Below are 23239 nucleotides of genomic sequence, written 5' to 3'. Positions count from 1 at the left end.
CTCATCTTTCTGAACCCCTGAAAAAGCCAATCCTCTCTGCAGAGCCAACTGAATGTTGGTGGAAAAGAAGTCAAACAGCTGAAAACAAGCCAGATTCTCTAAGACTCTGTGGAATTCACATAGACATGAGACATTTAAAGATACTTTAAAATAATTTTCTTCAAATGGTGCTCCAGGGACTTTAGGAAAAGATATGAAAATACTAGTAAGCCAAACTTGTACATTTTAACTTGTGTTTCCCCCATGTCTAGAGCGTGCGGTGCCAACATAAATTTGTGAAGACATATGGGTTGACAGTATATTTGGGCCCATAATCTCATCTGCTGTTTTATTGAGACTCCAAGACCCAGTATATTTAACGTCTGCTAAATGAATCAGCATTTCTTAGGAAGTCTCTTTTAAAATATGGCTATTTGCAAACAGTGGCAAGGAACGCGGCATTTAAATCAACTGACCGTGAACTCTTCAGAGTTCAAGGAAATCATTAAGGGCTAATAAAGTCAATAGAAGTTTGGGTAAGAGCAAAGATACCCCTTGATATTGTCTGAAGGCATGTAATACCAATCAGCTAGCTCTAAATGACTGAACCCCAAGTACTGATGAGGAAACAGGTGCCTAACGGCAGCTGCCAGTGGTCAGGCTGTGGGAAGGTCAGACTCTGGCTCCTACAGGCCTCTCCTCTGACAAGCAAGGTGAGTTGTGGGTAGGCTGCCACTTGTGCCCTTCAAAAACAACAGGCACTTGTCTTAAGAGAGGAAGGCAAGTCTCCCAGTCCATAAAGCAAGGATCGTAAGACCTGGCCTGTTTATCTTACAAGCAAGACAGTGTGGCATCCTTCTAAAGACGCTGTACCAATTTCTGCTGGTGGCATTACTACGCAGGGAGAATGTGGCTGGTTGTAAGGAAATGTCCAGGAGTGTTTACAGGCAGAGTTTCTAAGTGCAAAGCTTCCCCGAAGCTCCTCTTTAACCAAATGTGCCCCCTCCCAGCCGTTATTCATGCACAGATTCTGTACACCTTCTGTAGTACAACTGTAATCAATCATTTGTATTATTTGCCTAATTGATATGATCTCCCACACTTTGTTATAAACCTCCATGTAGCCAGGGGCTGTGACTTATTCCAACAAGTTAATCCCCAGTTCCTTGAACCTGAAAGGCACAAAGTAGGTACATAATCAATACCAGCGAATGTATCAGTGAATGCTGAGAGAAATGGAAGACGTGTACCTGGGAAGAGAACGTGCTTACACCAAAAATCCGCCACTGTCCTCCGATTTTCTAAACTTGGTGTTTTATAAGCTAGTCTTCTACGTCAAGTCTTTTAGGAGGCGAGGGAGTGGCCAGGATGCTGGAGCTGGGCTCAGCTGCTAACTCAGCCACAGTGGCTGCAGCCTTCCTTATTAGCGATACTACTTCCCGAGGTATTTAGAAGCTCTATGGCAAGCAAAGGTCGCCACCGCTTCCAACAGGCCAGTAGTAGCCCGAGATCAATTATGGGGAGGAAAAGCAAGAATGTTAGGTCCATCTTTTCACATTCTCTGCAAAATCCTTCAAGAGACTATCCAGTGTTTCACTAAATGAGTCCAGTCGTATATGGAGAGGACACTACTTTGTTACCCAGAGTGCCAGACAGTTCTCTTCTCTTGAAAAAACACTCCTGTAGAAAAGCCTATGAAATACCTGTCAACCAATACCCACACAGGTGGCAGGGAATATTCTGACTTTCTGAGATGGGTTTAGCCACTTTGTAAGTTAGATAAAGAAGGAAAAACTATCATCCGAAAAGTATATTCTGCCAGCATTTCCCCGGACATGACCCCTCCTAGCTGCAGACAAACACAGGAAGTACAGCCTGTCACTAAAATGAATAGAGATATAGTCAGTTTTCCAACTCAATGAACTACAAATCCTATTTTTCCCCCCACAACAGTGGAAAGGGCAAGTAATTTAATGATACTTGCTTTGAATTTGTGTTATCTTCCAAATGGTGATATACTGGAAGGATGTTAGTCATCAAGCCATTAAAATTTTTATTTTGCCTGTAATTATATTTATTTTAAAATAACATTTTCTATTTATTGGCAGCTCTATAGTAGTGATAGAAAAATGTATCATATAACCAGAACTCCAGACTACGGAAAAACAGCTATGAGTAAGGAGAGCATTCTTTTATTTTTTCTTGTTATTTATTCTTAGAAAACAAACAAACAGACAGACAAAACTCCCTCAACGATCTACACACTTTTACCGCATTCCAGGCCTTTAAGAGTGTAAAATCTATAAAATGGGATTCTCAGAAGCGGTAGCACCAGGTAAATATTATAAGAAGTGCTTATTTGAGGTGCTTGAAATTAAAACAAAAAATAAATCAGTATTTCAGCAAATCTAAATTTACAAGATTGGACCTGACGTGCCTTCAGAGGTCTGAGTTAAAGCACTATTGCACCAATTAAGCAAAGTAAATCAAGACACCTCAAAAAAAGGTGGTATAGTAAGAAAATGTCAATTTAATCATTTACTTTAGCAGGCAAGCAATTTGTAAACATTCAGTAGCGGCAGCATCCAAGTTACAAACAATTTAAAAAGAAACCAAGATTAGTGATTATAATTTTTCCTTCCCTTTCCCCAAAAGAAAAACAAACAAACAAAAAAAAGATTTGGAAGTGAATGACTTAACACACTACAAACGTTGAACATTCAGTTATGTCTTCTATCAGCCTTCTATGCATCCTCTCTGTGTTGTATTTTTAAAGGTGTATCTACTCCTAAAATGCATTATCTTGCAATAACTGGTACATGAGCATCTGCAATCTAGGAAGTTGTTCCTGCACACGGATGTGCACGTATGATCTCAGTTTAAATCCCATTTGCAAAGGGAATATTTATGTCTTGATTCAATGCTTCTTTGACTTCGAGTGGCAGGGTGTCAAAAAGGTGATCTTCCACAACAAGCCCGCTTTTCTTGAGCAGGCGACACTGGCCCAGCTGGGCTGGCAGGCGGTCCAAGCAGTTCCCTTTCAGCTCCAGCTGGGTGAGCTGGGAGAGCTGACCGATCTTCTCTGGGAGGGAGGTGATGCAGTTCTGCCCCAGATTCAAAGTCCTCAACTTAATGCATTTAAACAACTGTTTTGGTAGAACGTCCACTTTGTTCCCCGTGATATGCAAATGCTGCAGGTTCTGAAGTAATCCTATTTCTATTGGGATCATGGAAATGTTGTTGTAGCTTACATCTAAGCATCTGAGTTTCTGTAAACTAAACACTGCCACAGGTAGGGATTCGAGCTTGTTGTTAGAGAAATAAAGTGACTCCAAGTTTTTGACGTGGGTGATGGAGGGTGGAATGGTAACGATTTTATTATGCCATAATTTTAAACAAGTCAGTCGTTTTAAATGCTGGAAACTGATGATTTCTTCAATTGTGCGTATGTTATTTGACTTTAAATCTAGTTCCTGTAAATTAGAGAGGCTGAAAATAGCATGTGGAATTCTCTCTAGCTCACAGTTCTGGAGTTCGAGCTCGGCGACATTCATCATCTTCTTAAGGCTGTTCAGTACCAAGAGTTTAGTGCCGTCATTATGAACGACTAACCTGGTGAGATGTGGAGCCACATCTGTAATGTTGGAGGGGACTTTGGTCAGATTGCTCTTCACGTGGAGAATCTTAAGGTGCCGCAACTCTCGGAGAGATTCAAGTCCTATCATCTTATTGTTTTCAGAGTTCAAGTTGCCTATCAAGTACAGCTCGCGAAGGTTTTTGAGCAGATACACCCAGGCGGGAATTTCTGCCACGTCAGTGAACTTCACGTGAAGGCATCTCAAGTGATCACGGAGAAAGCTAAAAGCAGTCTGTTCCACTTTTGCAGGGCAGTGGCAGAGGTGAAGCTCTTGGAGATTAGTCATCTGAGAAATCTTAGCAGGAATTTTAGCTTCTGGAATCAGCTCGAGTTTTAGCACATCCAGGTCTGTGAGGTCGAAGACAGCATCGGGCACACCTGAGAGCATAAACAGATGCAGCTCCTGCTTGTCCTGGGCGTTGCGTGACACGTGCTGCCTCAGTTTTTCAAATGTCCACTCGTGGTTCAAACTAATTTCCCTCAGTTTATTTTCACTGACTTCTGACAAGAACACCCCGAAACGCTTGGAATAGAGCTGGTCATACTGGTCTACCATGTGTAGAAGGAACGCAAAGTCATTTTTGACATCTGGAATGTCGCTGAAACTGCTCTCTTCTCTGACTTTTTCAAAAGAATATTCCTTCAAAGGTATCCTGAATAACCAGAAGAGAGTGTAGAGGCAGATGAAACCATAAACACAAATAATGGATATGTAACTGATGAGCAGCTTTTTCAGCATGTATGCCATGTTGTGGGTGCACTCGAACACCTCGTAACCAGTCAGGTGCTCGACTTTGGGCTTGCACACGTGTTCAAAGCTGATCGCATTGACAAAGTTTGCAGTGTAGCAGAGAATAAAAATGAACTTGGCTGTTTTGATAACTGTTTGGACCACATAGAGTTTATAGATCAAGTCACTGTCTTCCACGTGAGCACGGAACTTCCTCACTTTCTCAAACAGGGCTTTGGCCTGTTCCCCGTCCTTTTTGTCCAGGATGGTCATGCTGGGGACTTCAATCACGGGCTTTTCAGCTGAAAACTTGAAGCCGGTTTTGCTGATCATCGGGGTGCTGGCGCTGGGGCTCCCTTCATCACTGCTGGTAGATACGTGCTTTGGTAGAGTCTGGGCACCTGTTATTCTCTGCTTGTTTTCCTCCGAGTCTTCGCATGCTGTCTCAGACAACGCTTTAGTAGTCCAAGGAGATTCAAAGCACTTTCCTAATATTGAAACGAAATGTTCTACTTTTGAGCATGTTTTGGGATATTTGAACCAAAAGTTGCTACTGACCATGAGAATAATAGTATGTATAAGAGCAAGGTACGGAAAGTACTTAGAATACCACGGAAGGGCCAGATGGTAACACATCTGATTAATAAATACATATTGCTGAAAATCCAAGTTTGTTTTTCGGCCTCCTGGGTCTTTCTTCTCTTTCTTTGCCTCCTGATTTGGAACCGTGGAATCTGTGTGAGGATATGTGGCTCTGAGAGGTATGTCAGGTGTCACAGCAGACGCGCCAAAGGAAATCTCATTTGTCATCCGCCCATCTTGGTCTTGGTCTGTGGCTGACTCCATCTTCGGGATGTTGGTGGTAACGTCGGCACTTCCTGGTGGCGTGTATGCCTTTGAATTTACAGGAGACGGCAATACTGGCAAGCAGACCACCTGATCTTTGGTAAGTTGCATGGTTCCTGCAAAGATGGCTACCATCAACATAACGACAGCCAAGTAATCCATAAACACGTCCCACCATGGTTTCAGGATTCGGTAAGTCGGTTGAATGTCATTAAGCGAAGCAACTTCCGCAAGGGTAAACATTCCTAGGAAACAGGTAAACAAAAGACATTATGACACACATGCAAGTGAAAATATTAAATGAGAAAATGCTTTCTTTTTCTAGTTTCTTCTTCCAGTTTCTCCAACCAGCCATTCTCCCTTGCGTTCTGCTCCTCCGATGCATTGTTTCCTCTACCTGGAATACTTCCTCCTCACCCCTTCATGAGGCTGTCAGGTTTCTGTTGCCTTTCCCAGGAAGCTCTCCCTGATCCCTAGTCTGGGTGAGGTGCTTCTCTGATGTGCTCCCACAGGACTCTGTACCTCTATCCATCACAGCCCTTATCACACTGGCAGAACCAACTGTTCACTTGTCTGATTCCCCATAAGATTATAAGTTCCATGGGGACATGGATCATGTCCATTTTCCTTACTGCTATACAGCCAATGCCTGAAACACAGCTGATGCTCAATCAATGAAACACTGTACGGGTTCTTGATCATCACTTTTATCACCATCATCATAATCAACATCAAAATTCCTCAGGAACATTTATTCACGGTCTACATACTGTATTGGGCAGAAGACCATTTTATTAAACTTAATTGCCACCACAAGCAACCTGGACCCAAGCAAGAATAAAAACTCTAAAGCCAGTCCTCAACATAAAAAGTTGAAGGACCACACAAGCAAAGAAACTGTGGGATTCTTGTAACCAGTGACATTTTGCAGCTGTCATAGTGTCAATGGTAGTTTTCCAGCACATTGTACTTGGGACAGGTTTTGATCCCAGGAGAGAGAAGAGGAGGCTGATTACTTTCCTAGAGGAGGAAGAACAGGTAAAAAAGGTGGGGGGCAGAGAACACAGCAGTAGAGTACTGTAATGTCACACTGACCCTGAATGGTCACCAGCTCGGCCCAGCACATCCCTTCAAGGGCGATAACACCCGAACAACCAACACCAGCACGCAACGACTCCAGCCTCAGATGGCTTTTCTCTTCCAGCATGCAGTCCACGCTGCCACTCCCCAACAAGGGTTTTGGGCCCCTGCCGTTTCCCCCAGCCCATTTCCTTTTTTTTCTTTCTGTTGAACTCTGACGTATTCTTCAGGTCCCAGCTCAAGCACTACCTCTTTCTCAAGCTCCTATCATACTGTCTAAAAATAATCTATTTCCAGTGTTAGTCTCTTCAACTAGCACTTGAGCTCCTCCTGGGTAGAGACTATGTCTTATTCACCTTTGTATCTACCGTGCCCTATTCTCTCCCCTTAGGAACAGAGAAGGCATTGAGCAATAATGATGATGATGATGATGATGATGATGGTAGCAGCTATCATTTGTCATCTTCCCTCCATATACCAAGCACCGTACCAGGAGCTTTGCCATCTGATACAATCTCCTGCTTTTGTACACAGCACATTCCTGAAAATGAATGTATTAAAGTTGAGGTTTTGGGAGCTGAGGGAATGGTTCTATTTCCAAAATGCTACACCATCTTCTAATATCCACCAGAACTCCTAAAATTAAAAAGGCAGGTATGTGATGTGAGGATGTGGAACAATTAGAACACTTAAACACTGCTGGTGGGAGTGTGAATTCATATAACTGTGTTGGGAAATTTTTGCTTTAATATCTACCAAAACTGAATATATGAAAACTCTATTGCCCAGCAATCCCACTACTAAGTATATACCCATGAGAAATACATATACTCATCAAAAGATGTGAACAAGAACATTCACAGCAGCACTCTTTGCAACAGCCCTAAACTGGAAGCTATCCAAATGCCCATTAGCACTAGAACGGAAAAATGAAATGTGGTATATTTACAAAGTGGAACATCAGGCAGCAACGAGAATGAGTGATCTGGTTACAACGGCATATTCAGTTCATAAAACGTGATCTGTACACTTAAGGCTATGTGTCTTTTTCGTATGCATGCTTCAACTTCAATATGGAGTTTCAAAAAGAAATGGTAAAAGAAGCTGTAGCAGAAACAGCTGCCCTAGGAATGTGCTGGGACACGAGACTGAGGCTTTGCCTCACCCCTGTCCCAAGGCACACCCAGGCTGGCTGGGGTCAAAGGCCAGGTGAACCCGTAACGTTTTCTGGCAGCCTCCCCTTGCTGTCCATCTTCCCGGCTTGAGAGAAAGGGCCTGCTCTCCCTGGGGTACAATCTGCCACAGAAAAGAGGGTGCAGGGGTATGAATATACAATGTACAAAAGCTCTGGCTGGTAATAGTTGAACGTATACAGACAGAACACAAGTGGAACACTGCTTGAATTCCATCTAACCTTCACAACATTACTCTAAGTTGCCAAAGTGTTATTACCTCCCCTTGACAAGTAAAGAAAGAGGCTCACAGGAGTTAAGTTGTGGAAGTCAAATAATTAGTGGTGGAGTCTGGATTTAAAACCTCATTTAAGGCCAAACCACCTGTTCTTTCTACCAAATTCTATCATCTCTTTTCTTTACTTCTCATGTTTGCAGTGCTTTACAGTTTGCAAGCTACTTTTCCATAAAATATCTCAACTGATTCTCACAATAACCCAGTGAACTAAGCATTACTATTGCCCAAGGATATGAGGAAACCTGAGGCACAAAAATCTTAAACGACCTTCCCGAGCCAATTAAGTGACAGAGCTAACAGAATCTTTCATCTTCAAACCTCTTTCTCTATCACGCTGTCATCCAATGACTGCGCTGTTGGCTAAGGCTTGGCTGTTGAAGGAAAGACCTTCTCACTGTTGTCCTTGGCTTTGAAGAGACAGAGGAGTGAAATTATGTAATCATCACCTTCCCTAAAAACAACCTTTTATGACACTGACTCAGAATTCAAGAAAACCACAAGTCAGGCACCATGGAGGAGAAGATAGAAATGGCCCGTCAAGGAGCGCCTGGTCTAATGGGGGATGACAAGCAACAAGTGTGCTATTACAACATGGTAAGAAAATTGCTGACCTGGTTAATGCAAGGTATAGGAGAGGCACAGGACAGGGAAAACTCACATTTGCATTTGGTAAGTGGGAGGATTTCACAAAGATGTGGTTGTTCAGGTGAGACTGGAAGGATGGGGGCTGCCATGGGGTGGTGGGCAGGGGAGGGAAGATAATTTTGGGAGAAGAAATGGCAAGTCAATGACATAGACACATGGGAGAAATCATGTTATAGAAACTACAAATAACTCTAATGTCATTCTATTATTAGTCTAGTATGCCCCTGAATAGACATCACATTTAATGGGTAAGCCAAGAGATGGAAACCAAGGCACAGATGGTTTAAATGCAGTTATAAGGAAGTGCCTGGGCCATAAGGCAGGAAACCAGTACTTTCCTGCAATGTCAGCCACCGACTAGCTCTTATCTCGAACATAGGACTTCAGTTAATGTGTCCGTTCTCCTATTTCACCTATCAAAAGCTGGGTGCAGAACTGGGAGTGTTTCAACCACTAACTGAATTAAAGATGCAGTGGCACTTTGAAAATAAAAGTTGCTTTTCATATATTGTGTATGTGTGTGTGTACAAAGGACGTTAAATACATATTCGTATAATATAGTGTATTAAGTCTATTATGATCCTCAGGTGACTTTCTAATCTAACAGTCAAGTCAATGAGAGAGGAGATCGTACCTAGTTATCTTGAGGCTTGATCTCCTTAGTGAGTCAGGACTCAGAATGGCTATAAATGGTTATTAGGGGATTTTTTTTTTTAACCTGAGGAAGGCACATTAATAAGTACTAACTGCGTACATGCTTTGGGCTCTCCTTTATAACATGTCTGTTGCAAAGAACTTAAAGAATTACATTATAAGGAAGTGGATTTCACATTCCAAGACTTCTCCATGGCACGTATGAAAATCAGTTTAATATTCCTGTAAGCAAACATTTCTCATGGAAGTTGAGGAAGCTTTTTGTACTAGAACTGAAAGGGGAATGTTATTGGACTTTGGTTGGACAAAGATAAATCAGAAAATAACAAAGAATGGAGCTATATTATTTTATGATATGTGATTCTGTTTCTTATCTTACGGCCAATAATAATGGAATAAACCAATAACCAATAGTCAGGTTCAGAACAACCCTGAACCTGACAACCTGTGAATATACTAAAAAACACTGAATTGTACACCTTAAATGGGTGAATTGTATGGTATATGAACTGTATCCCGGTAAAACTATTAAAATTTAGAAGCTAGACCTCAGTCTTTGTTAACTTTATTGCCTAAACTGACTCTCAACAGAAATAGGAAAGTGAAAGTAGATAAGATTATAGCCTAATTGTAGATACTCATGCTAGACTATGTACATTCTAAGTTCAAACATGTTTTTAGATGGCTGTGTTATTATGATTGAATCGAACTGGTTCTGGAGAAAAATCTTTAGCATTTTACTTATCCTCTCTAAGCATCCATGCCTCACCTATAACATCTTGATATCAACACCTCTCAGGGTCATGTGGGTCATGTAGTGGAAATACCAGTTCAGGGTCTGACACAAAGTAAGCCCCCAAAGATGTTTGCTAAATCTGAATGCAGAAAAAGAATCATTAAAGTGAAAGCAAGCCCATCTTAATCAGTCTTTAACTGAAAATGACTGGGCCAATTTCTTGAATTTTGAACTAGCATGTCGCACTATGTACACAGAATTCATTCTGTAATAAATGATTGAAAATAAAACTTTGCATTCAGTTTCATTTATTCATTCAAAAACATTTCAATTAAAATTTCTTATATTAGGAGGTGGCATATTATACTAGAAAGAGCACAACTTTGATGCCAAAGAGACCAGGATTCAAATCTTGCTCTTTTTTCCTGTTTATTAGCAGTGTAAACGTCGTAGTGTTTGCTGGAAAACTTATATTAATGAGATTATTATTAGCATACAGAAAAAGTCTAGCATTAAAACAGAAAAATATGATCACCTAGGGCTTCCCTGGTGGCGCAGCGGTTAAGAATCCACCTGCCAATGCAGTGAACACGGGTTCGAGCCCTGGTCCGGGAAGATCCCACATGCCATGGAGCAACTAAGCCCGTGCCCCACAACTACTGAGCCTGTGCTCTAGATGCTGTGAGCCACAACTACAGAGCCTGCAAGCCACAACTACTGAAGCCCACACACCTAGAGCCCGTGCTCCGCAACAAGAGAAGCCACCGCAGTGAGAAGCCCGCACACCGCAACGAAGAGTAGCCCCCGCTCGCCGCAACCAGAGAAAGCCCGCGCACAGCAATGAAGACCCAACGCAGCCAAAAGTAAATAAATAAATAAATACATTTATTAAAAAAAAAAAAAAAAAGATCACCTAATTTAAAACTTAAAAAACTTGTCCCATCCGCACTAGGTCTTCATACCCCTATTAAAAGGAAGAAAGTCAAATGGCTTTGAAATGTCATTTAACGAAAAGAGTTTAATGTAAGAAGAAGCAAATAGCTTGATTAATCAATCTAATACATACACTTTCCACCTAGGTATGAGTTCCCTACCCAATCAAATACCAACTTTCATTTTCTTTCTACAATGTTCTGTGAAAAAACAATCAGCCTTCTTGGTCAAACCGGGAAAATGGGAGAACACCCAAGAGACTGGTGAGGATCAAATTCTCAAATCTTTCACGGAAATAAGTAAAAGGAAAACAAATTAAAGTTCATAAAGAGGTAATAAGCTACACCCTCACTACGAATAACCCTTCCTCAACACCCAGCATACCCTAGTGCATGAATGCACACACACCATACCCAATTCAGGTACCTAAAATTCATATGGTTAAAGAAAACAAATGCTTCACATATGGAATGAGAAGGAATGATTCAGTTTTTTCCAACAGAGCTCTGTATTACTGGTATTAGATAAGTGTTAACAGTTATGGATTACAATTATACAAGATACTCTATAGTTGATATAATTCTGTATACAAATAAAACAATTTACTAGAGTTACTCCCTCTTAAAGATTATGATAAGAAATGATACTTTTAAAAGTAGTTTTCTTCTAACACTACTTTGGTTTAGATACCTCAAAAATAACTGAAAAAAATATTTAAAGAAAAAAATTCCAGAGTTTTCAGGAAACTTCTTATATAAACCCTATCAAAATCAGATTCCACACTGGGCAAAACCCATCCATTTAACGCCTGAAAGTAGAGGACTACAAAAATTTCAGAACTTGTTAACTATAAAAAGAACTTTACACAAAGTATACTTTAGTACCTATATTTTAGTACCTATTGGGGGTTTTTCTCTAGAGTACTGCTATTCACAGAGAAAATTTACTTCAAAGCTCAAAGCTGAGAAATATAACTCTAAATACACTTTAGTAGACGTAAGGCAAAATATCTTAGGAAATATAACAAATGAGTTATATTTATATATAACAAACAAAGTTATATATAACAAATGTGAACTTTTTTGCTTTTTCTTGTAGCTTTTAATTCTAAAAGTCAAGCCCCATCTTTGAGAGCTAGAAATGAGATATTATTCATGGAACAATACGGAAAAGCCTCTAAATCAAGGGCTTCCACATTTTATTCCACACAACATCAGAGTCTCTTCTACAAGTTAGCACTAGCGTTCCCTTAACCACAAACTCAGGCCAAGAGAATTTCAGAAATGCTTCAGGACCTACAGGACTCTCTTAATATACCCTCTACTAGAAACTTCATTTTATTCAACAAATATTTGTGGAGTATACTCTGTGTGCTGGATATAGATCCTAGAGATAAAAAGGGGAATAATAATAATAATAAAGTAGCTGTCCTGACTGAGAAAGCAGCCTGGAGTAAATACAAACAGAAAAAAAGAGATAATGGGCAAATGGTTGACTAGCCCCTAAAAAGAGAGCCAGCAGCTAATGGATCTTAACAAGGGATCCAGAGAAAGCCATCCCAAGATCAGAACTAAGTGTCTGGTCAAACCTTTATAATCATAATTTCACCCAGTTTACTAGGCAGCCAGTGGGATTTCTAAGGGGAGCTTTATTTGCATTTCTGCTCCTTCCTTCCATCTGTAAGATAGAAACTTAGACCCAAGATGACCATTTTCTTTTTAAGGGCACTCACCTTCAATCTTGTTTCTCTAGAGTATGTCCGGCACATGCCTGAAACTGGGCTAAGGGAAGTGAACTAGGATGGAGCTCCCTGAAACCCTAGCAGCTTTCCATGGTCCTGGGAAGTCTGCCACATTCTCTTCCAGCTGTCTTTGGGACAGAATGCCCCTCTGATGACAAACCCATGGATATCTGCTCTGGATATGGACAGCTGGGAGCCTAGCGGGTTTTATTCCTGGCTTGGTAAAGACTGCTAGAAAGCATGTGAGTACCTTGCCCCGGTGCTCTACTTACTAACTCTCAAAACACTTCTTGAAGTTAGGAAAAGATACTCAGACATTGATACAGTGTACCTTGGATAGGTAGCTTATTTAGTTACAAAAGGCTACTTGGCAGTTTATTAGGGACCTTAGCCATCAGTACTAAAAACGTATGCAGAGTTAGACAATGGTTGCTCATGACCCTTCTGAACTGGGAGCTCCATCAGTCTAGAGTCTAGTTCCCTTTCTCCCTCCAGCTGGGTTTGAATCCCTAACCTAAAGGGAGGAGAGTTTCTTCCATCTGCATGTCCCCAGGGCATGGCACAGGACAGGCGCTTAATAAAGGTCTGTAACTGAATGAATCATGCAGCCCTGTAACAGCATTCTAGGAGAGGGCTCAGAAGGCACTGAACCTGGGAGCCAAATGCTGTCACTATTAATTACAGTGACACATAAGGCCGCTATTAATTATGCCAAAGTCAAAATGACCAGTTCTGACAGGCGTCCTTCAATGTCCAGATGGACAGTAGTACACAGTTCTTTGGAACAGGTTATTCTGAAGGTAACTCATTCTGAGAGACCATCTGCATGCAGCTTGGCTCATAATCAAACATTTTACAGGAAAACAAAAAGACAAAGGTAAATTTGGGCACATCTTGACCAGGACAGAAGACTGAGATCTGATTCCTGATGGAGAGCAGGTGACAAGCCAGTGTGAACTCTAGGGCAGAGGCAAACGAGCACCAATTAAACACACAGCCAGGTGATGTAAAAGGCCAGAGAGGAAGGAGCACCAGAGAGGCAAACTCCCTGAGATAATGAAGCTGCCAGAGCCTCAGGCCTTCCTTCTCCTTGTCCGCATGGGAGTTTGCTGCCCTTCCCCCTGGGCAATGGATGCAGAAGTTCTGACTGTATCTCACTGTGCACACACACAGTTTACTGGAGTCGATAAACACTTAAATCAGAAAACCGTGTCAAAGTGTTGAGCAAGTGCCCAGAACGGTAAGTGCTTAATAAGATTAGCCACTGTTATTATTCACTGTGTTGAATAAGCTGTTTTATAGAAAGAACCCTATACAAATACCTCTTTACTACTTGTGAGGTTTGTGAAAAGAAGTTTGTCTTTCATGATTACTGATATAAAGAGCCATGGAATCCAGATGTTCTCCACTTCGCTTTGGCTTTCAAGAAATGTGGCTAAATTTTATATATGCATTATAAACATTAACTCTTAGCCTGAGTCTTCATTTAATTATTCACTTACTCATCCCTTCCTCCATGAAATATATACTGTATACTCAAGTATTAAGATGATGCACATTCCTGGAGAAAACTTGGTGAGCAAATTCAGGCCTATTTCCTTTCTCACAGAGAGAAGTGTTCCTGTAACTGGATATAGAAAATGGTCAACTGAGAAGAGCCACCAAGAAGAGGAACAGGCAGAGGCAGATTTGCTGTGCAGTGAAAACTCAAGCTTCAGGACACCTTCCTTCCACAGGCCCCTTTCAAGGCCCTGCACCTACTTTTATGGCTCTAGCTTGGTGTTCTTTTTCTTAAAGAGGGCTCCTCCCCCAATTTCAGATTCCAGAAAACCCAGACCTTCCTTGCTTGCCTGGGATTACGAAGGCGGATAACACGGGACTTTCCGCCAGTCAGTAAGACTGAGGAGGAAGTCAGGACTGACGTGAGGGGTGAAGAAAGAGTGCACGGTGGGCTGGACCAGAACATCCAAAGGCCGTATGGAGAGAGAGGGAGAGCAGAAAACACTGAAGAACTGAAAGAAGGTCACTGGCTTGGGGAGTGAGAGGAACGGGCGGCAGGAGATGAGGAAGTGTGAGCGTTTCTGATGGCATCAACCTAAGGGCAGTGGGAAGCCAATGATGTGTTTTTAGTGGAGGGGGGAGGTGGGTTAAGTCAGATTTGTGTCTCTGAAAAGATTACTGTAGGCCTAGTGTACAGGTCAGTGAGGGAAGATGTGAGATGAAGAAGGCAGCTACTGCGTTGCTCTGGGCAAAGTACGGAGGGAAATACTAGGTTGTGACTGATGGAGAACTAAGTGAGTGAAATGGGTGGATTTGTGAGCTAACAGGCCAAAGAAATAACAGCAGGACTCAATGGATTGGATGGGGAGGATGAAGGAGAGAAAGGTGTCAAGGTTGACTCCTAGATTTCTTTTAATTCTCCACTTACAGTTCCATACCCTTCTTCTTTTACATTCATTTACATCGTGTTATTGTAACTGAATCTTTTTTCATAAGCCCTTCAAATTCTTTTTTTTCCCCTCACACATCTTCCAGAATCCTTTATTCTTTTCTTTTTCTTCAAGTCCTTTTAAAAAGTAGGTAGGTTATATATAATAAATGAAAAGAAATATAAGCCCTCACATGCTTGGCCATGAAATCTATAAGCTTAGGTAGTTTGAAAAACATTACTTTAGTGTTATCAACATACAGATGATTGACAGCTATCTTTTTGTAATACTTCTGGGGTGAAGCACAATTTTAAAACCCCAAATAGTCTGCCTTCATCTATATTTGGAGAACACATACATACGATGTATTTCACTGAACATTATGTGCAACATAATCAAAAGGGAGCCAGCATATAATACCGTAAGAATCCTACCTGTGATCAAAGCCTGTGATTATTCATGCTAATAAAATCTGGTTTCTGGGAAAAACTATACAGAACAGTAAAAAAACAAAAATAAAAACCCTTTATTATACCTTTTAATGGAGACAGGGGAAGGCAGCATAGTTTCATTCTTCACTGTGCTTTCTTTAGGTCAATATTAAAATGAGTTTACATTTTATAAGTAAACAATAGCCAAACAGTAGGGTAGCAATAAAGGTGCAGCAAAGGTATAAGGGGTAATAGTATGAGAACAAAACCAAATATTTTAAACGTGTACAAAGATAATCAAGAAATGGTGTAATTTATGCGCAAATAATCTAGAGTCTTCTTTTTCTGAGCTAATAATTTAAAATGGAATTCAAGTCTTAACAAGTTGGTAGCATAATGGATAAGAACGTGGCTTAAGGAGCTAGTCTGCCTGAGATTTCATCCCATTTCCACCTCTTACCAATTCAACTGTAAAACAGGAACACAAATAATGTCTCACATCACTTGCTGTGTAAACTTGGGCCTTTGTTTTCCTTATCAGTGAAATGGGGATAAAATACCACTGTGACAAGATATGCAAATCACCCAGTATAACGTTAAGCACATAGCAGGATGTTCCCACACTAAGTACTCCCCAAAATTGGCCCTAGATGTCCAAAAAATTGGGGAAGGTGGGAGACCTTGAGGAAAACCCAGGATTGAAATGTGGTGGCAACAGGGAGGAAAAAGGACCATGAAGGCTTTGAGGGTGAAAAAAAAATTAATGAAGAAAAGAGAGAAAAGAAAATCAAGAAAACTAAGATAAGGAGGAGCTGACTTCAAGAGAAAAAAGGTATAAATCAAATACCGCAGAGATAAAGGACAATCAAAACTCTTAAAAATCATTAATGACCTTTGATAACATAATCTCTATTATAGTGTAATTCATTATCAACATTAGAAACCATCTTAGAGTTGACTAAAAATGACCCCAAAGGGTTAGCCTTTTAGAGGAATGCAAACAAAGCCTTATTTTAGAATTAGTCATGATAAATTGGTAAACTTGGTGGAATATCACTTTTGTTCTATTTCAAAGGAATGTTTATTCATATTCAATTTGCTTAATCTTGTTTCTAAGGACTTAGCATCTATTTGTGTAACTCTTGTGAAAATTATAAATGATCTTTAGAAAAGCAGGTCTGATAGGACGTTTAACTGGAAGACTTTCACTAGCTAAGATGTGCATGGAATTCATGCTCTTCTCCTTTTCCCCAAATTATAACAAACTAATGCAGCTGTAACAGAGAGCCACAGTCATGATGTTATAATTTATAACACTTCCCCCATTTATAAAGAATTAGTGAAGCTATAAAATGGAATCACAATTGAGCAGTCCACAGTTTGTAAAAAATCCCTAAACCTTTTGAATTGGGAAGGTACATAATTTCTTTACACATCACTTTAATTATAAAAATACATAATTTCTAATTTAGTATGCTGTAAGTTATTTCAGATGAGTTGTTTCTTTGAAGATTACATGAAGATCTTTGACTTTGGAGATATTGGGATATTTACTTTCTGCTAAAGCATGGCATCTATTTAACTCTGAAAAAACGGCTCAAGGTAACATTTTTGCAAAAATGTGTTACATGCTTGAGTGCCAATGGTGCCAATGTATTTATTTAAGTATCTACTATTCTAGAGATCATTAATGGCGCTTCCCAGCCCAGTTCATGTCGTGACCCACAGAGAAGAGGACATTTTTACATGCCTTTGGGTAAACTTAAGAGGGTGAACACAGTCAGGCCCAAGGCTTTCAGCTGATGAATGAACAGATATTTCAGCCATCTGGTACCCATTCCTAGAACACTCACTGGGAATTCCAGACTAAAGTATCAGATATTGGATGTAAACTAAGGTCTAAATCTTCTAAGTGACAGAATTTATCCTTCTGAGGTATGATCATTTTTGGAGCAATTAAATCTCATCTTCCTTTCTTTCTCATGAGAGCCAAAACAGTAAAAACAAATCATTATAACCAAGAAACAACTGGCTCATTTGTATAATTTTTACATGCAACACATGAGAACTATAATCATACTGCCTCCTGTCTTGATGGACCTGTCTCACTAGGTAGAGGCTGCCAATGTTAAGATTGAGAGTGGCTGTTCAATCATTCATCGATTCATTCTCAAACACTATACATTGTGTTAGGTATTAGGGATTTGTAGTTGAACATAACTTATCTTGCCCATCAGAGACTTCAGAAAACCTTTGCTGTCATGAAGCCATCAAGTTCATACCATTTATATTTTCAACAAATATTTGCTTTAGGTGACGTGATAGTTGCTGAGAATATACATAATGGAACAAGATAGATACAGTCCTTGTGTTCCCAGAGCCTAAAGATCTGTCCATGCCTACCTTAGGTATTCTGGAAAAGATGAAGCATGAACCACTACACCATTCTGCCCAGAATTATTTAGGGTAAACAGCCCTAAAAATGACATCAAAGTAAGTATATGACTGTCAAGAAAACTGTGATAGCTGAGACCAGCTATATGCAACATAAGTAAACATATAATTCACCTTCTGAACTGGAAAACTCTTGACAGTGACAAATGCTAAACAAGGTGCGATGCCAGGCTATGGTATAACTGGGACTCTCCCAGGAAAACCAGGAGTTGTTGTCACCCTAAGTATGGGCCACATGGGCTAGAAATATCTGATGCCGTTATGTAAGGCATGTATAAACAAGTCTAGATCTTATTTAGACAAATAATCTGTAGATACATCCTAACTTTGCTATTTCGCACTACAGTCAATTCAAAGTAGTTGATGTCTCATGATAGTCTTTACTACTTTACGAATGGAGACTGACCTTTTATCATGGTAGCATGTTACATATTACAACTACTTTCTAATAAAAATCTAGAACTGAAAAAAAAAAAAGGAAAAGAAATAGACACAAACCATCTAAACAGCATTTCTTACACTTTTCCCCAATAGGATATAGTAGAAAATGATAATATTTGTACTGTACAAAGTGGACAAATGCTGAAGCTGCTCCCAGATGGAGTGCTCTGCATTGCGGGCTAAGAGGATCTGTATTTCGGCAAACAGGTACTTATGCTGTCACCTGTGTGCCAAGCCACACCAGCTGAGAAACGGATCCAATATGCAACACACTGATAGGTGATGTTTACTTACACATCTGAGAGTGAAGAATACAAGATGGCAGGATGAATGATAACACCACTGAGAAAGAATATGTCAACATTACCTTTCAGAAAATGTTCTGAAGATGGTGATGAAATGTTACCAAAAGTTGTACTAAATGTGAAAATATAAATGGCGAGCGTAGAGGGAAATTCCACACTATGAGCATTACTCTGTATATCTGCTCATGTATCAGGTGCCACCAATTTTTACCACAGATGCATTAGTTGAGGATAAGAGCTACAAACTGCCCTTTTCGTTCATATATTCTTAACCCTGAATAACATATTCTTTTTTTTTGGAAGGGGAAGGAAAAACAGTAGAAGGTGTTGAACGAATCCTATAACTTACATATTGTGAAACTGCCGAAACCTTCCAGAGTAGGTCCAGATGAGTTTTTCAACAAAAAATCACTCATCTTCTGCCAGTTTGACTTTTTAATCAACATAGTTCTTTCTTTCTGTGATAAAGACAACTAAGTATCTTCCCGAAACCATTCTCCCTTTCTACTTTTTGGTAACAGACACTCAGTTTACCTGGGTGCACTGCGGCCAACTAGAGATAGCATTTCCGAGCCTCATTTGCAACCAGCGATGGCCATGTGACTAAGCTGGGCAAACAGGCTGTGAGAAGAAGTGACTGTTCACTTCCTGGTAACCTCCACATAGACAAGGCTACTGGACTTGGCCTTCCTTTTCCCCTCTTCCTGCTGGCTAGAAAACAGCGAAGCAGGCACAACCTCAGAAACCATGTGTTCATGGCAGAGCTGTCCTGCCAGCCCTCAGCTGCTCACACCTGGGCTGTTATATGAGAAGGAAATATCTATCTTATTTAAACCATTCTACTAGAGGTCTCTGATAGAGCGATATAGCAGGTACCACAATTAATCGATTTCAAATTACTAAAAAATGCCTCTTAAATAAAAGCATCTAGAAATAGAAAGATTTGGATAGACTCACTCTTGAGTACTCCTTTGTGGTTTCCCAGAACACAAAGGGGTGGGGGATTCTGCAGGAGTAGGGCTCAGGGAATGTGCAACCCTGTCAGATCCAAATTAGAAAGGGACAATAAGGAACCCCTGAAGGGTCTGAACAAAGCGAGCAGTGAGATCAGCATTCCAGTTGAGAAAGAATTCTATCCAGAGTATGCAAGGGGAACCAGAGGGAGGAAAGACTGGAGGAAGGGAAATGAGAAAGTTTTACTAGTCAAGATGATTTCCAGGTAAATGCAATTTTTCAGCGTGAAGAACTAGAACTGGTATAATAAGTTTAAGTAGAGATGTCTAGTAGTCAGCAGACCTGCATCTCAGGACTACTGAGAAGGGATCTGGGGTGGAATTACATTTTATGACTAATCAGTGTATGGAAAATGAGACTACCCTAGGAGCGTCCATATAGAGAAAAAGGTCAAAGAATCCTGGAGATGACTAACATTTAGGGAACAGGTAGGAGAAAAGGATTCAGCAAAGGAGAGGGAGAAGAAAGGGTCAGAGAAGGAAGAAGAGAACTCTGTCCTGGAAGTCAAAGGAGGCAAACGCTTCAAGAAGAGACTGGAAGGCAGTATCACTTATCACAAGCTCGTCAAGGAAGTTAAGGAGTAAAGAAAGTGACTGCTGGATCTGGCAGCTGAGAGTCCCCTGAGAATTTGGCCCAAGCTCTCTCCGTGAAGAAGTCAGGCCCACCGTGGGCAAGCAGGAAGTGGGAAAGGGAACATTCGCTTCTCGGAAGTTGGCTGCGGAGAAAAACAAAAGGCTGGGAAAACAGCTAGAAGAGGAGGTAGGTTTGATGGAGGGGTGTTATTTTTTAGGATGAAAAGGAGCAGGGAGTTAGAAGTTAAAAATAACAGTGAGAAAGTACAGAGATGTTTTCATATGTCTGTTTCTCATTTCGAGCATAAAGTTAAATAATATACGGTAAACACATTGCTACTGGGAGTGCTCACCCAAGTAGGTATGCTGCTATGACTACATAAAGGTATCAAGATTAAAGAATTCATAATTCTATGGAAATTGTTAAACAGAGTTTGGATATATATTGTTTGCTTTTCCCTTCAGAGAGCTGGTAAACATTAACCTTGCTAACCACCATATTATTTATCCGGTCGTAAAACTTTAAAAGGTCTTTTCAGGGAAAGTCTAACGGGAAAAAAAAAAAAAGGTGCCTTACAAAAATAATTCCAAAACTCATATGACTTTGAAAAGAAAACACAGCTCATGGACATATGACTGAGTAGCTCTGTATACGTTCAAGGATTCCAAACAGTGTCAGGCTTTCTCACCCACTGAAACTCCCTTTGAAGGTCAAGCACTGAAAGAACTCAAGTCAGGGGCTTCCCTGGTGGCGCAGTGGTTGAGAATCTGCCTGCCAATGCAGGGGACACGGGTTCGAGCCCTGGTCTGGGAAGATCCCACATGCCGCGGAGCAACTGGGCCCGTGAGCCACAACTACTGAGCCTGCGCGTCTGGAGCCTGTGCTCCGCAACAAGAGAGGCCGCGATAGTGAGAGGCCCGCGCACCGCGATGAAGAGTGGCCCCCGCTTGCCACAACTAGAGAAAGCCCTCGCACAGAAACGAAGACCCAACACAGCCATAAATAAATTAAAAAAAAAAAAAAAAAAAAACTTTAAAAAAAAAAAAAAAAAAAAAAAGAACTCAAGTCAGATTACACTGAAAGGAAGAAGGTGGGAAAAGAAATATTCACTATTCCTAAGGAGAGTGTCAGTGACCTAACGCAGCTTCATTTTCTTCTCCTTTCCCTGGCCGCAGTGCGCAGGGGAAAAGGCGAGGTGGGGAGACCATCTTTGGGTAGCAACCTCAGGCTCCATCTCACCATGCAGCGCTGAGACTTCTGTAAACATACAGGAGGAGACAAGAACACCGTCCCTACCGAGTGACCCAACACTCACACACTCGAGCTCATTAAATTGTCACATCCTCCCTGAGCAGTAGTGTTACTGTTCTAGTTGTACTGAGAGAAAAACTGAGCTTTAGGAAGTTTTGAGTTTGACCAAGAACATGCAGCTAAAATACTGTCGACCGGGATTCAAACCCAGATCTGACCGCCCCTACCAAGCCCGTAACTGCCCCCTTCAGCTTATTTTAAATTCGAGATTAGCTCAAATTAAATTAAATCCCGTCCCCCACCAATTCACAAGTTATTAGAAGGAACTCTTAAGCGAAGGAGACAAAACCCAGGTGTTCAAAGGCTGCCTCACGAAACAAGCAGCAAAGTCTGAAATGTGAAATTACAATTTACAGCCCGAGTGCCATTTAATAAGAGTTTATTAGCTAATGTCTTTATCATCACAGTTTTTAAAAGCACTTGCATGGATTCCAACTAATCTGATCCTTACAAACTACTGAGAGACAAAGAAATAGTGTCAACTTCATTTTTTTGGCCAAGAAACCACTGCAACAAGGAAACAGCACGGCTGAGATTAGAACTGGAGATTTCCATAGCACCAAGTATACTAGAATGGGCCTCTAGTAAGTGTTAGAGTCTCACAATTTTACTTATCTTCAGGAGGAGATGTTAGCAAAGTCAGACCAAATATCCAGTATAAGCTTGTCTTTAAATTTAAGCCATGAAGATTTCCTTTTTATTCTGAATTCATTTAATATAAACTGTAACTGTAATTATAAAAGTGTAAAGAAGTCACGTGGCCAGCCAGTTCCTAAATGCAACATGTACTAATTACCCATTGTGAACAGAGTACTGCCATAGTTATGATTTCAGGACTATTAAAGGAGGGGGCCAAGGGCTTAAATCAGAGGTAAGATTCTTACTCAGTAAGAGGACTGGCTATATTCCCTATATTCTTATAATTCTACTTTGCTGAATAAATTTACTTTAGTGCTTCTGAAATGATGCCCCACTGGCGCTCCTATACACATTCTCTTTCTCTTAAATTAGGCAATAAAAAAATTGACATTAGAGAAAATATTTCTACCTATTACTTTTAGTTATGGAGTCACTGGTTACACAATCAAATCCACCAAGTTTCAGCCTGGTAATCTATACCTAATGGCGACTTTCCATGAACTATGGCATATGAGGAGGTAGTGTGTTTCTTAAATGACTCAGATCTTTATTCACTAATAATATAACCACAAGCAGAAGAAAAACCAGACCTGAATTGCACAAGCATCATAGTAATACCACTGATACAAATTACAGGCCTCCTCTAAATGACTGTCATCAATCTCACACAGAGGTTCCCGCCCAGTAAAATCTGCGTTAATTGGTTTTCTTTCTGTTGTTGAAAAACAGAGAGTGAGCCAGCTCAGGCAGCATCATGGGAATTTCAGACACACACACACACACACACACACACACGCACACCCTTTAAAGCCCAAGTGAGTACATCTAGTTTTTAAGGAAATACTAACAAGGAACAGGTTGAGGGTATTTTCCACTGGTTTAAAAATAAAGCATTCTACCCGTTAAAAACAATAAATCTCAGAATTATAGAAACAGGAAGCAGCAGCTGGATTTATCATCCTTCATTTCCTGAGAGTGGTAGTAAGGAACTCCCCCTCGAGACGAAAGCAATGGCGGGGTTCGCCTCCTCCTGCTGGACCCACACGGCTCCCATGCTGCGGCTGCTTGCTCCAGGGCTGGCTGGCCACTTCAAAATCACCCTGCTCACTGTATCTTATAAAGCTTTCTGTGCCCAGGCCCTACATTTTGAGAAAACAAAAAAATCTGACTGGAACGTAAGCACACATAGAT

At 40.7% G+C, this 23239-nt stretch overlaps 1 protein-coding gene across 5 annotated transcripts in view; it reads right to left on the bottom strand.

Moving 5' to 3' along the window:
* Window positions 1-2155: 2155 nt before the first annotated feature.
* LRRC8D (leucine rich repeat containing 8 VRAC subunit D) overlaps window positions 2156-23239 on the bottom strand; it is a 110509-nt gene continuing 89425 nt past the window's right edge. For all 5 annotated transcript variants that reach the window (XM_036861957.1, XM_036861984.1, XM_036861994.1 and 2 more), the window contains one exon: window positions 2156-5437. In XM_036861957.1, the coding sequence (XP_036717852.1) occupies window positions 2859-5435 (2577 nt within the window). In that variant the 5' untranslated portion in view covers window positions 5436-5437 and the 3' untranslated portion in view covers window positions 2156-2858. The remainder of the gene's footprint in view (window positions 5438-23239) is intronic.

Source organism: Balaenoptera musculus, chromosome 1 (assembly GCF_009873245.2).
Source record: "Balaenoptera musculus isolate JJ_BM4_2016_0621 chromosome 1, mBalMus1.pri.v3, whole genome shotgun sequence".
In the NCBI taxonomy this organism is placed as follows: domain Eukaryota; kingdom Metazoa; phylum Chordata; class Mammalia; order Artiodactyla; family Balaenopteridae; genus Balaenoptera; species Balaenoptera musculus.
Note: the sequence above shows the minus strand (reverse complement) of the source record. Positions and strands in the feature narration are given on the sequence as shown.